Genomic DNA, 14,060 nt, shown 5'->3' on the forward strand with positions numbered 1-14,060 from the left:
CCTTGCAAAGTCTCATTCCCAGAGTGTTACCTGGGTGAGACAGACGTGAATTCTGACTCCCAGAAAATAAATGCCTCCTGGATTTTGTCCAGTCCTGGGTAAATCTGCTCCTTTACCTGAAGATGGACACTAGAGCCAACATTTTCAAAGGTCCAGTAGTTCTCTCACTATGGTCAGTCTACCAGAATAGACAGGCTGCCCTGTGGAAGGTACAGGGGGTTGGGAGAGGAAGTGACCCAGGATAGGAGCTCTCTGTTATGAGATGATCAGCATAAGATAAAAAATAAGAGAGAACCAGCAATACAAGTGTAACACTCTGCAAGCAGCATTCAGTACTTACAGTCTTCCTCCTGCATCCCTTTTCTCCTGCCAGTTTATCCGAGTCTGCCAGTTCCAGGGCCTGCCAGATTTTTCTGGAAGATAGAGAGAGATTTTTTTCTGTTTATGATGTTATTCCGAGGCCTATGAAGTTCTTTCCTTCCCCAGGTTTGTTTAGCCATCATCATGATTAGCTTGTGATATCAGGAGCCAATGCAGCCATGTCACCATGTCCCACTGCAGTGTACTATGAGATAGCTGCAACTCCAGATATTACGGACATGGATGCCAGCTCCCTTGGCATATGCTGCTACAAAGCTGGCATAACAGCAGCCACTAGTTAATCCATCCCATTACCTTCATCTGACAGAGAAACCTGTGTCCAGTCCAGTCACCCTGCTACTCCCATGACTAGTTCCTCCACTGATCTCTCTCCAACACACAGTGAATGCGGATCACCCACGTCTGCCCCATCTGACCTAGACTGACTTTGCTTTATGCTCTCCAAACATGGCTCTTTCCTGCTACTCTGCCTCTCAGCAACAGGTTTCAGTGGTCTGCCCCTCCCTTTAGCACTGTTACTATGGTGACATCAACAGAGACCTAAGTAGGCCCCAGGGACAGAGACATGCAGCCAGTATGATTATGATCACAAAGCCCTCAGAGGAGCAGGAGCTGGCAGCTGGTGAGTTACAGGGACATAAGTGTGTGGGGCAGGCACCTGCGCAGTTCCATCTACTTGTAATGGGAACATTTACAATCCAGCCTGAGCTATTTAAGCTGTATTCAGATGCAGCCCTTAGGGAAAAAAAGTCATACAGAATTTAATCAAATTACTAATCTTTCTATAGACTTTTGGGCCATCCAGTGGCATGTAATTGTATCCCTGCTATAGGATAATGTAAAAAAAAATAACGCCTACAGAAAAGTTACCATTTTCTCTTCACTGCTATAGTTTATTTTGGAATACAGTAATTGCTACAGAACCCCATTACATCTCCATACAACCGCGTTACATTCTATAACCTGTTTCCCTAAGGGAGTCTGCATTAGTAATGACTATGTTAATACTTAGCACTTACATAGTGCCTTCCATCCAAGGATCTCCAAGCACTTCACAGACAGGGGCGGCTCCAGGCACCAGCATGCCAAGCACGTGCTTGGGGCGGCAAGCCACTGGGAGCGCTCTGCCAGTCGCCGCGAGTGCGGCAGGCAGGCTGCCTTCAGTGGCTTGCCTGCGGAGGGTCCACTGGTCCCGTGGCTTCGGCAGACCTCCCGCAGGCATTCCGAAGCCGCGGGACCAGCGGACCCTCCGCAGGCATGCCGCCGAAGACAGCCTTCTGCTGTGCTTGGGGCGGCAAAATGCCTAGAGCCGCCCCTGTTCACAGAGGTGACTAAGCATACTTATCCCTATTTTGCAAATGGGGAAATTGAGGCACAGAGATTAAGGCCACTGATTTCAAATACCTCTGTTTTTGGATGTCCAACTTGAGAAACTTTCATCCCAGTTTTGCCAAGTGTTGAGAACGCACAACTCCAGCTGCCACCAACAGGACTTGTGGGTACAGAGCAGCTCTGTAACTTGGGCCCAGAGTGTTTTGAGATGGACACCCAGAAATTAAGGCACCCCAAAATCAGTGGCTGAGCTTAAAAACGTAGCTGTCAATGATTTCTCCAAGACCACACAGCAAGTCTCAGCACAGATGGAATTAGGAAACCAGTCTCCTGTCTCCCACTCCTATGCCTCCCATAATCATGCTTGTAAAACCTCAAGAAGCACAATAAATGTGGAAAAACCTTTCAACAGATCATTGTGGAGCAGACAGGTGGAGAAGAAGGCCTCCACGCAGAGCTCCGAGGAGAGACTGTGGCAGGGAAGCTGCTCAACAGGGGAGAAATCAGTGACTTCACAGAGATCTGTCTGTGACATGTGAACCAATCAAGAGCAGTTCTAAGCCAAACCTCTGCCAAGCAACAAGCTAAAGTAACCTGCAAGCCATCCATATACCTACCAAGATCTTTTCCCCCTTATTATTATCTCTAGACTCTATTGCTTCTATTATGGTAATGCTGCTCTAGATCTATAGATTATAAGGTCAGAAGGGACCACTACAATCTAGCACAGCTATACTCAATTAGATCTAACCACGGGCCAATTTGAGAATGTTATGACAAGAGATGGGCCATTTGCACAGAAGGCTGACAAAATAATTATAAAAAAAAACTTCAGTTACCAATAAATAAAGACCTTGATTAGAACATAAATATTAGTGTTTCTATTTTTTAACAAAGTCTATAAATCAACAATATTACCTGTGTTTGTGGAGATCTCTAATGGGAGAGGTGACATTGATGATCTCTGGCAAGCTTTGTGAAGAGTGGTTTACAGGCGGTCAGGGCAAGGCACATGCACTGGTGAAGATGCTCATCTGTCAGGCAATTGCGATGTTGGTGTTTTATAATGTTCATGGAAAACCCAGATTTGCAGAGCTACGTTGATCCAAACCCCATTACAGCATAGATGGCTAGATTCTGGCTATTCTGAAATTGGTCAGCGTACTGAGTCCAGAAATCACAAAGTCCCACTTCTCTGAATTTTGCCTTCAAGGTATCTGAGCTCTGGGGCCTTACAATTTCTAACTGAAAGGCACCTTCATCAATTGAGTCAAGACTGTTCTTTGCTTCAGAACGGCAAGGTCCATCGGCAGAAGAGACAACAAACAGATCATGAACAAATCAAAGCAAATCCTTTGGAATTTTAAAATTCTCAAATCGCATTTTAAAATTTTTGATCAAATTGTTTAGGAATTCTTGCATCATTTTCACTGAAGTTTTATCTGTATCAACAACACAATGTGGGAAAGTGCAACATCTTTCCTGTTAAGTCTGTCTGAAAGATTTCAAGATTCCTCTGAAAGGCACAAACTTTTTCAAACAGATCCTCAGCACTGCTTGCACGGCCTTGGAGCTGCAAGTCGAGGGAATTCAAGTGACCAGTAATATCGCATAGAAAAGCTACCTATGACATAGCGGGGGACATCATTCATAAATTCCAGGAACTCACAAGCCTTGTTGGTCTTGTGGTCTGAAAGAAATTCTATTATTTCTTTTTGAAGCGCACAAAACCTCTCTAACACATGCCCCCTATTTTACCAGCCGTCCTTGTGCTGCAACAGGTCACTGCATTCCGCTGAAACATCTTGAAAAAGAGCTTTAAAAAGACAATGCTGCAAGCTGAGTGTATGTAGTTCACTAATCTCATCACAATACCTATTGTTTTTTTCAAGACCCCAAACAACTTATTGCACAGGACAGTCTGGTGAATGATGCAGTGAAGTGTATTTAATGAAGGGTGTATCGCTGCCAAACATGAAGCAAAGCCTTTCTCTTTCCCTGTCATGGAGGGACCTCTGTCTGTAACAAGCAAGCCTTTTACCTTTTCAAAAATGATCTCTCCTATGGTGTAGGTTTCTAATGGTATTAAGCACAAAAATTCTTCCTTGAAAATTTCACCATCATAAACGCTAACAAACAGCGATAGCTGGGAAGTGTTATTTAAATCATTTGATTTGTCCACTACAAGAGACAGGTATTTGGCGTTATATAAATTGGAAAGCAGTGCTGACAAACAATCCTCATGTATTACCTCGTCTTCGCACTGCCATGGAATCAGACAGGGGAACTTGCTTCACACGGTTCACAATGTCATCTTTGTTTTTTTCTCTGGTAAAAAGGTCCTCCAGCATTTCCCATGTGCACTCCTTCACAAGCTCAGCATCCAGGAAAGGCTTTTTATTTTACCTAGTACCAACATTATCTGAAGAGAAGCAGCTGTTGCTTTTTCCTGTACAGCTGCAGCAGTTGTGAGAATGACATTTGAATATGATCCGAAGACATCAGATTTTCAATTTTGTCACATTGTGCAACACTGCCAGGAGGCTAGGCTGCATTGAAGTTACTGTACTTTGATTCAAAGTTGTACCTCACAATGATGACCTTAAAGAAGGATACAGTGGTTTGGCATATTAAACACAATGGTTTTGTGTTTAAATGAAGTGGCATAATAAAAAGAAAATCCACTGTCCAGTTTGGGTTAAAAGCTCAGTTTTTACTGTCAACTTTGCAACATTTACTCCCACTCACATTCATTCTTTGGCTCTGTTTCCATCACTAATGAAAAAATGGGTGGCTTTGTAGCTCAATTGTAACTGATGCTATCGAAAGAACTTATGATCCAGTAAGCAGTGCTTAATTTGTGCCGGGGCTAACCGGGGCTGAAGCCCAGCACCTTGAGGCTTGGTGGTTCATAGCCCCAGTACCTCTGGGCTCCTTGCCAGCAGCGATCGCTTTCCAGGTGCCCAGCTCTGAAGGCAGTGCAGCCTTCAGCAGCAGTGAAGAAGTAAAGGTGGCAATACCATTTGACTTCTTTGCCTGTCTACGCTAGGGGCTTACACTGGTGCAACTACACCAGTGGCTGCCCACTGATGGCTGTGATGGCAAAGGCAAGATCTTAGGTCAGGTCTATACTATAGACCTATATCAGCATAACTATGTTGCTTAGGAGTGTAAAAAATCCACATCCCTGAGCAATGTAGTTATACCAACTTAGCACTATCTACATGGAGGGTTATGGCAACGGGAGAACTTTTCCTGTTGACATAATCCACCTCCCAAAGTAGCTAAATCTGCTGACAGGAGAAGCTCTCCCATCGGTGTAGTAGTGTCTTCACTAAAGTCAGAAAATACAAAGAATCATGAAATACACCCTTCCCTACTCCCACAGGTACAAGAGACAGTCTTCCCGTCGTTAATTAAATGAGATGTGCTGAGTCTGAAAAAACAGCAAAGAGTCCTGTGGCACCTTATAGACTAACAGACGTATTGGAGCATGAGCTTTCATGGGTGAATACCCACTTCGTCGGATGCATGTAGTGGAAATTTCCAGGGGCAGGTATAAATATGCAAGCAGGAATCAGGCTAGAGATAATGAGGTTAGTTCAATCAGGGAGGATGAGGCCCTCTTCTAGCGGTTGAGGTGTGAACACCAAGGGAGGAGAAACTGCTTTTGTAGTTGGCTAGCCATTCAGACTTGGTTTAATCCTGAGCTGATGGTGTCAAATCTGCAGATGAACTGAAGCTCAGCAGTTTCTCTTTGAAGTCTGGTCCTGACGTTTTTTTGCTGCAGGATGGCTACCTTTAAATCTGCTATTGTGTGTCCAGGGAGGTTGAAGTGTTCTCCTACAGGTTTTTGTATATTGCCATCCCTAATATCTGATTTGTATCCATTTATCTTTTTACATAGGGACTGTCCAGTTTGGCTGATGTACATAGCAGAGGGGCATTGCTGGCATATGATGGCGTATATTACATTGGTGGATGTGCAGGTGAATGAGCCAGTGATGGTGTGGCTGATCTGGTTAGGTCCTGTGATGGTGTCGCTGGTGTAGATATGTGGGCAGAGTTGGCATCGAGGTTTGTTGCATGGATTGGTTCCTGAGTTAGAGTTACTATGGTGCAGTGTGCAGTTACTGGTGAGAATATGCTTCAGGTTGGCGGGTTGTCTGTGGGCAAGGATTGGCCTGCCACCCAAGGCCTGTGAAAGTGTGGGATCATTGTCCAGGATGGGTTGTAGATCCCTGATGATGCATTGGAGAGGTTTTAGCTGGGGACTGTATGTGATGGCCAGTGGAGTTCTGTTGGTTTCTTTCTTGGGCTTGTCTTGCAATAGGAGGCTTCTGGGTACACGTCTGGCTCTGTTGATTTGTTTCCTTATTTCCTCGTGCGGGTATCGTAGTTTTGAGAATGCTTGGTGGAGATTTTGTAGGTGTTGGTCTCTGTCTGAGGGGTTGGAGCAGAGTCTGAAAAGGAAGTTTCATCACCTCTTCCCTCAGGAGTTACCGTGACAAACGTGCAGTCCATGAATAGGCCGGGTACATTATGGGGAGAGGAGTCATCTTTTCTGAAGCAACCAGAGCAGACAGACTAATTGCCTTCTTCAATAGGGCAACTCTGCAGTTTGCCATTATCACAGCTCTTCATGCCCTCCCACCCCCACTTTCCTATAACTTACCAGAGTAAATTGCACCAGTGCGGCACATCTATCATAGGCATTTGGACCAGGTTAGTAGCTACATGAGGGCAAACTTCTAGTGTAGACAGAATTTTCCTCCTAAATGGGTATGTCTACACAGCAACTAAACACTTGTGGCTGGCCCGTGCCAGATGACTCAGCCTCACAGGATTCAGGCTGTGGGGCTGTTTCATTGCTGTGTAGACTTCCGGGCTCAGGTTGGAGCCCAAGTTGTAGGACCCTGTGAGGTGGGAGGGCAGCAGCCCAAGCTCAGAAGTCTACGCAGTAATGAAACAGCCCCACAGCCCAAGCCCTGCAAGCCCAAGCCCGGTGGCATGGGCCAGCCACAGGTTTTTCTTTACTGTGTAGCCATACCCCAAGAGGCTTTCAGTTCTAGGGCTTCACTTGGCAGGTCATTCCATGATCTAATTGACTTTACTGAGGTAATATGGTTCCTACCTGGTAACATAAATATTTCTTCTTTTCTTAGTTGCAGATCAACCTATAGCAGTAACTGTTTGGAGCTGGTTTGAAGAGCCAGATAAAGAATGGATGGGTAAGTACAGAGGCAGAAAGTGATAACAATGGGGGGAGGATGCAGGACAGGAAATTAACTCCTTTTCCTTGTCTCACCCTCATAGGATACACCTGTCTGCAAGGTCCCACATAGATAGCAGAGGTGTTCACAGGCCACTTCACCTTGAACGGTCCCTTGAACTATGTGCTAACCATAGGCGCCGACTCCGTGGGTGCCCCAGGGCTGGAGCACCCACAGGGAAAAATTAGTGGGTGATCTGCACCCACCGGCAGCCAAGCTCCCCTCACTCCCTGGCCCACCTCCTTTCCTCCCCTGAGCACGCCGTGTCCCCGCTCCTCCGCCTACCTCCCAGCATTTCTCACCCAGACGCCGCCAAAGAGCTGTTTGGCAGCATTAGCACGCTCCAGGAGGGAGGGAGAGGAGTGGGAACGAGGCGCACTCAGGGGAAGAGGTGGGGCTGGGGCGGGGATTTGGGGAAGGAGTTGGAATGGGGGTGGGAAGAGGCGGGGAAGGGGCATGGCCTCATGGAAGGGGTGGAATCGGGGTAGGGGTGGGGGCAGAGGCGGGGGTTGAGCACCCACAGGAAAGAGGGGAAGTCGGCAACTACGGTGCTAACTATTTATGTTGAACAATCTGTTCCATCTTGACACACTGAGTTCCTTTCCCAGACCAGAAGAAGAGCTCTCTGTAGCTCAAAGCTTCTCCCTCTTTCACCACCAGAAGTTGATCCAATAAAATATTACCTCACCTAACTGATCACACACAGGGTTTTTGTCTGTAGTTAAGTGCTGCTGGTAACAGCCACTATCTGCGACAAGATGCTGGACTAGACTGGCCACTGGTCTGATCCCAGGAGAGCTAAAATGAGAAGGAAATCATTGCAAGCCCCATGTGCTTACAGCTATTAGCAAATCCAGGCAGCACATGGACAGAAGTTCTTTGGGCACCCGCAGAATGCAGCCATGAGCATTCACCAATGAGGCTGGCGCAGAATGGTGTGTGTCATTCATAAAAACCCGTGGGCTGTGCCCTGCAGTTCTTCCTTTTACTCCAAAGGAAGGTTTGTCTGACTAGAGACCAAGTAAAGATTTCAGAATTTGACCCAGAAGGTAAAAAGACCCAGGATGTAGGGTTCATTTCAGGGTTCTGTTTATGTATTTTTAATAACCTGTTAAGAATCTGCCTACCCCAGAATTTTATGGTAGGGGATAGTGGACTAATCCAATTAAAAATGCAATAGTTGATGTCATTTTGATGTTGATTTAGTGAAGCCAAGGAAAATTATCCCAAGGAAGCCAAAGAACGGGAACATCAGACACTCACAATAAACCTTACTCCATAAGGGCCAGCAGTTCAGATTTCTAAAATTCTAAAATACAACAAAGCCACATGAAGGGGTCAAGCAACAGACACTTCTTCATATATTTCTCTCCAATACCAAATGGTTCAAGTCTCAGCTGCTGACGTCAGCAGAGCTACTCCTGATTTACACGAGTGGAAGTGCAAAGAAAATCAGGCCCACAGAATTAAGAGACTTGGGATCTATTCCTGACTCACTTGCTGTGTTATTTGCACATGTCACCTGCCTCCAAATTTTCAGAAGTAGTCAGTGATTTCAGATACCCTCAGTTTTTGGGCAAAAATCAGCGGCCCTTTAGAAAATGTTGGTCTTCATGGCTCCGTGCCTCAGTTTCCCCATTGTGAAATGGGAGTAATAACCCTTGCAACTCTTTGTAAAGCATTTTTAAGATCCCTATATATAAGTGAAAGAATTGTTATAAATCAGCGCTTCAGAGGGCACGCACAAATCTCAGAGCAATTAGGCCACTTAGTATACCCCACACCACAGTGATACAAAGAGTGGATTACACAGGGCTCTTTCAAACCTCCTCAACTCAGGGCAATTAAATCCTTACCCTTTTCTTTAAACTAGACAATGAAATAACCATATGAGGCTTAACCGGCCAGTATCGGTACACAACAGGTGAGCAAACAGTGATAAAACATCAGAGAGTCCATCATGAGCTTATCTTAAGCTCAGAGACTGCCTGATGGGCTATATCTACACTGGCAATTTTAGGGAGATCTCCTATCTTTCCCCTAACAATGGTATTAGGGAGGGTGAGAGTGCTGGCACATGGACCAGGGCACATTGGTGCTACCACAATACAAATAAAGAGATAAATAATAATAATAGTGTGGTCTTGATGCAGGCGTTTTTATTTCCATGTTGTCTAGACTTGCACAGATCAGGTCTAGATAACATGATGGTAAAAACAACAGTGGCTTGTAACTCTCCCACTCTTAGTCCCAGTGGTGGGAGATTTCCCTAAAATTGCTGCTGTAGACAAGGCCATAAAACGATTCCCATCCTTTGATGCCAAAGGCACAGGGCAATACATCTCATTCCTAGTTTCTACACATAGCTGACCTTTAAAAGGTCAGGCTAATTGTGGTTTAGCCCCTTCATGCATGCTCCCCAGGGAAGAGACTGGAACAAAGAACCCCATTATCACCTAAGGCTTTGTCTTCACTGCTACAAAAAGGTGTGGTTTTACCACAGGTTAAGTAAGGCCTTGTCTACACTGCCACTTTACAGCGCTGCAACCTTCTTGCTCAGGGGTGTGAAAAAACACACCCCTGAGCACGGCAAGTTTCAGTGCTGTAAAGGGCCAGTGTAAGGGGGGAGGGATAGCTCAGTGGTTTGAGCATTGGCCTACTAAACCCAGGGTTATGAGTTCAATCCTTGAGGGGGCCACTTAGGGAGCTGGGGCATAAATCAGTACTTGGTCCTGCTAGTGAAGGCAGGGGGCTGGACTCAATGACCTTTCAAGGTCCCTTCCAGTTCTAGGAGATTGGTATATCTCCAATTTTTATTTTTATTAGACAGTGCCCCCCCAGCACTGGTAGCTACTCCCCTGGTGGGGGTGGTTTCTCCCAGCACTGGTAGCTACTCCCCTGGTGGGGGTGGTTTCTCCCAGCACTGGTGCCATGACTACACAGCACATGCTTTAAGGTTGCTAGTGAAGACATACCCTTAACAGGCAAAAACCCAATGGAGACAAGGAACTGTAGTGTTACTGTGAGGTAGACTAGGTGAGGTCAACCCAGGTAGGGGGTGTAGTGCTGACCTCGCTGAGCTATCTTGTGTTAAACAAGACAGGTGCCTGTCTCCACTAGGATTTTACAGCAAGATAACTGTTTATCTCACTCCAAAAAAACCTCAGTTTTTTGGCAGTGAAAACATAACCTTAGTAAACCAAAGATGAGTGCAGGTGCAAAGGACTCTGCAATGTGGCAAAAGCTCATGACAGCTCTGTGTGTACTTATGTATTTATGCACTAGCCCACAAAGCATGGCTCTTCCCTGGGTCTGACTGTGGAGACAGTAAAGTATTCAGCAAAAATGGCTGATTCCAAACACTTTACCTTTTCAATTACATGTCGCTGACTTTAATAGGATGGCAAGGCATCATATATACTCTTGTATAAGCCATAAGCTAACCCCTCCACTTTGTAGGGGTAGGACTCAGTTTCTCAAATTAGGATCTCATGTTCTTTGTAAGGGGCTTTGCTGTCTTCTAGATGGGGGAAGAGCTGCCCACCAGCTCCTACTTCTCCCCTCTCTACACCCACAATCCAGCTGATTGGCCGGAGCCTTTCTCCAAAAACCTCCACTAAAGCAGAGCCTGGTGGAGTCCGCCAACTTGTGTGGACCCTGTTGTAATAATTACAGACCAGCAGAGGCTCTTCACAGCTTTAATGCTAATGAAGCAAAGGGTGCACTGTGCGGAGCATTTTAGATCCCAACCAAAGAGCAAAGGGACACAAACTTCAAGGTTTCCCGCCTTCTCCCTGTGTCTTCTCACTGAGCAACAAACACGGTGCATCTAGCACACCACACAGCCAGGACCCGGAGCAGCTATGCTCGCTCTCACCCTCCTGCACCAGCAGTGCTGACAGAGCTCCACAGCAGAGCTTGTTTGATCTTCAGTCACAGGCAATGACCTGGCACGGCATTGCTTTGAACCAGTAATGAGATCTTCCAGGAACTCCCAGACTGGAAAGATCCGACCCACCGCCACCTGCCCACTCTGTATGACCATGACTTGGGAACAACCAAAAGAGAGACCGACCTCCTTCCCCCTCAAGAAGAATCCATCCCAGTCTTTCCACAAGATCCAGTGCACACAGGGACAGTTTGGGAGTGTTAGTTACTGCCACCTACACATCCAGCGGGAGAGTGGGTGTGTTTCAATTAAAATGATAGGCTTAAGAGGAAAGGCATATTGAGGGTCACATGCTGCCTGGGAGATGATGACAGCTTGATGTCTGCTCTCCTCAAGTGAAATTTGATCTTATTATTCATCAGTGTTTTCATATCTCATTAAATACAATGAGACAAACTCACCATCCCAGAGCGCCCTCTCCCAGTGACAGCCTGCGTGGCAACACTTTCACCTCCCCTGGACGCCTACAGCCTGGCGTGGTGATATGGCCCTCAGGCCAGGTCACGCTACTGTCCACCCCTTCCGGAGAATCAATGTCCTGCACGTCACTAGTAACCAACACAGGTTCCATCCCCTCCAGGGCTCTTTCAGAACAGGGGATTCCCAGACCTCTCCCTGGTGCTCGCCCACAGAAAAGCCCCAAACAGAACCACACACGACACAAGCCACTTTGCCCATCCTACGCTTGAGCTTTCAGTCTCTCTGGGTTCTCCCCTGCTCCTCTTCCAGAGCACCAACCCACAGGGCTGCCTGCCTGGGGCCTTGCTCCTTTGTCAAGGCCTGCCACAGGGGCTCAGGCCACTCCTGTTGTGTCTCTGCCATCCCTGACCCTTTGCCAGAGCTCCCTTCTCAGGAGAAGATCCCAAGGTCTTCTCACACTCACTGCTCTGGGTGCCTCCCTTTATGGGACGACCCAGCTGAGTCTGCTAATGAACTGTACCTAATGCACCCTCCAGGTGCCACCAATCAGCTAGCTGAGTCTTTGGGCTCCCAGTAACCTGTTTGCTGCCCACCTGGGATGTAAACACCCCATCAAGCACAAAAATTCAAAAAGTAAAAAAAAAAAAACCCACCAAAAAACATTGCCCAGACACTTCTTGGATTGCCGCAGATGGATTCAAATGGATAAATATATAAGAGTCCGAAGACTCACTTGCTTAAGCAATCTCCTCCTGGATGCAGAGCCTAGCAGAGGAAATAGCAGCTGAGAGAAAAAAACAGGCATTTTAATAGACACACAGTCCCTCAGAGATAAGGGCTCTCATGTCAAATCCCAAATGTCTTACTTAGAAAATAAGTTACAAAAAGCAGCCGGTGAAACAAGTGGGATAAAGGGGGATATGTCTTCCCTGAGCTGAGGGGATGAGCAGCTCTGAGGAGAAATTGGATGACCCGGAAAACAGGCGAGGGGAAACAATCTCCATATTCTGGGCATTTCAGGTTTAGAAGGGAAAGATGCCATTAGATATCTTCAGAAAAGCTTCTAGGCCTCCTCTGGTTAGACACACAGCTCTTTCTGTTTGAAAAAGAGAAGATGCACAGTGAAAAACAGGTGGGAAAACATGAAACCCAGGGAACGGAAAGTCATTTTTAAGCTCCTAATGCTGAATGGGCCTAGGAAATGGAGAGAGCTGAGCAAAAGTTGAGGGACAATGAGCAGGAGATTTATATGTTTGTCGAGCTTCTCGTCAGTAAAACTTTTATTATTCGGGGGTAGCGGTGGTGCTGGTGGTGTTTTTTTAACACTCCTGAACAACAAAAGTTTTGCTGACAAAGTGCCAGTGTAGACAAAGCCTAAGGCAAGACAAGACCTCCAGACACAGCTGTGAACTGACTGGAAAGAGGCCTATGTATCAATGGAGTCCATTCCTCTACAAGGATGGGATATCAATCCCCAATAAAGGAGCATCAACACAACTCAAGTCTTAGGTCTTGTCTGTATTAGAAAGGGGTTGGCAGTACAGCTATACTGGTATAGCCAACCAGGCAAAAACCCCTAGTGGAGATGCAGCAACAGAGTTCTTTTGCCAGTATCGCTTATCCCAGTTCCCCGAACAAAATAAGCTACACTAGCAAAAGGACCGTTTTGCTGGTGTACCCATGTCTAGACTAGGGCTCTTGTGGACAGGGCTGTGAGGTTTTTCACATTCCTACCCAACATAGCTATGCCAACAAAACTTTTAAGTGTAGACCAGGTCTTAATGTCATTAATCCCAGACTCTTAGAGGTCTGATATACAACAGAGAGGTAGAAAACCATAGGTTGCACCTGTTCCGTCTGCTGCCATACATGCAGGGACCGACCTATTTTAGAATACAGACCTCTCTGGAGACATTATGAGCCTGATATAAGAAGCAGCCTCTATTTTTATAGGCCCAATTTTTCACCCACTATTAATTACAGGCACAAATCATAGCATTTAGACATCTAAGGCCTAACCTACATTCAGTTTATTCACTGATTAATTCAATCAGTGCAGCCCCCTAGCAGAGATGCAGTTATTTCATCAGAGAAGTGTTTAATCAAAACAAGTTATATTGAAATAACCATGTTTCTACTGACATAACTGAATGCACACTAGGGGACTGCACCGATTTAACAAAGTTGTGTTTTCTACAGACCAAGTCCAAATGCTATGGATTGTGTCCACAAAATTGGAAGCGCTGTCCACACAATAGGAGCTCTCTTCTTCCTTGTGTGTACTAGATCCACTTACCTGTGTATTTTGTACTCATCAACCGTCTTTCCCTCCCGTGTTTCTGACCCTTGATTCAACCCAACCTTGCCCCTAGTTTAGGCAGTTCTCTGTTGAGTGGCCCATATGTGAAATGAGTCTGATACTTTCCTAGGGACAGGTGTCCACATCACAAACCACAACTGGAAAGCAGTTAGCACCCTGGCTGGCAGTCTCAGCAGGGAGGCTGGGGACTGAATGAGCCATGGACACTTTACAAGAGGTCTCCCACATCAGAGCTGAGGCCCGTTAACAGGATAGCGTGGGGAAGGTTTGCACTCTCATTGTCCATGCCGCACCTGTTCTGTAGATGGAGGACTTCAGTCTCCATTTCCTTTCATAAGCACTTTATTTGCACACACAGCATGTGATCCAATGCTGCATGACTTCA

At 46.2% G+C, this 14,060-nt stretch overlaps 2 protein-coding genes across 17 annotated transcripts in view; one reads left to right on the plus strand and one right to left on the minus strand.

Annotated features, from left to right (window-relative positions):
- RASSF7 (Ras association domain family member 7) overlaps positions 1-2,181 on the minus strand; it is a 133,160-nt gene extending 130,979 nt beyond the window's left edge. For 9 of the 13 annotated variants that reach the window (XM_039535355.1, XM_039535347.1, XM_039535350.1 and 6 more), the window contains exons 1-2: positions 676-895; positions 341-413 (exon numbers count right to left, since the gene is read on the minus strand). The gene's annotated coding sequence lies outside the window, so the exon portion shown is untranslated. Of the gene's footprint in view, positions 1-340; positions 414-675; positions 896-1,785; positions 2,054-2,115 lie in introns of those variants that run through there. The other 4 variants (XM_039535353.1, XM_039535349.1, XM_039535348.1 and 1 more) reach the window with 3 other exon arrangements.
- LMNTD2 (lamin tail domain containing 2) overlaps positions 936-14,060 on the plus strand; it is a 64,560-nt gene continuing 51,435 nt past the window's right edge. For 3 of the 4 annotated variants that reach the window (XM_039535338.1, XM_039535339.1, XM_039535340.1), the window contains exons 1-2: positions 936-1,003; positions 6,879-6,944. In XM_039535338.1, coding sequence (XP_039391272.1) covers positions 6,937-6,944 — 8 coding nt within the window. In that variant the 5' untranslated portion in view covers positions 936-1,003; positions 6,879-6,936. Of the gene's footprint in view, positions 1,004-5,676; positions 5,703-6,878; positions 6,945-14,060 lie in introns of those variants that run through there. The other variant, XM_039535337.1, reaches the window with a different exon arrangement.

The sequence above is a fragment of the Mauremys reevesii genome, linkage group 4 (genome assembly GCF_016161935.1).
Source record: "Mauremys reevesii isolate NIE-2019 linkage group 4, ASM1616193v1, whole genome shotgun sequence".
NCBI lineage: Eukaryota > Metazoa > Chordata > Testudines > Geoemydidae > Mauremys > Mauremys reevesii.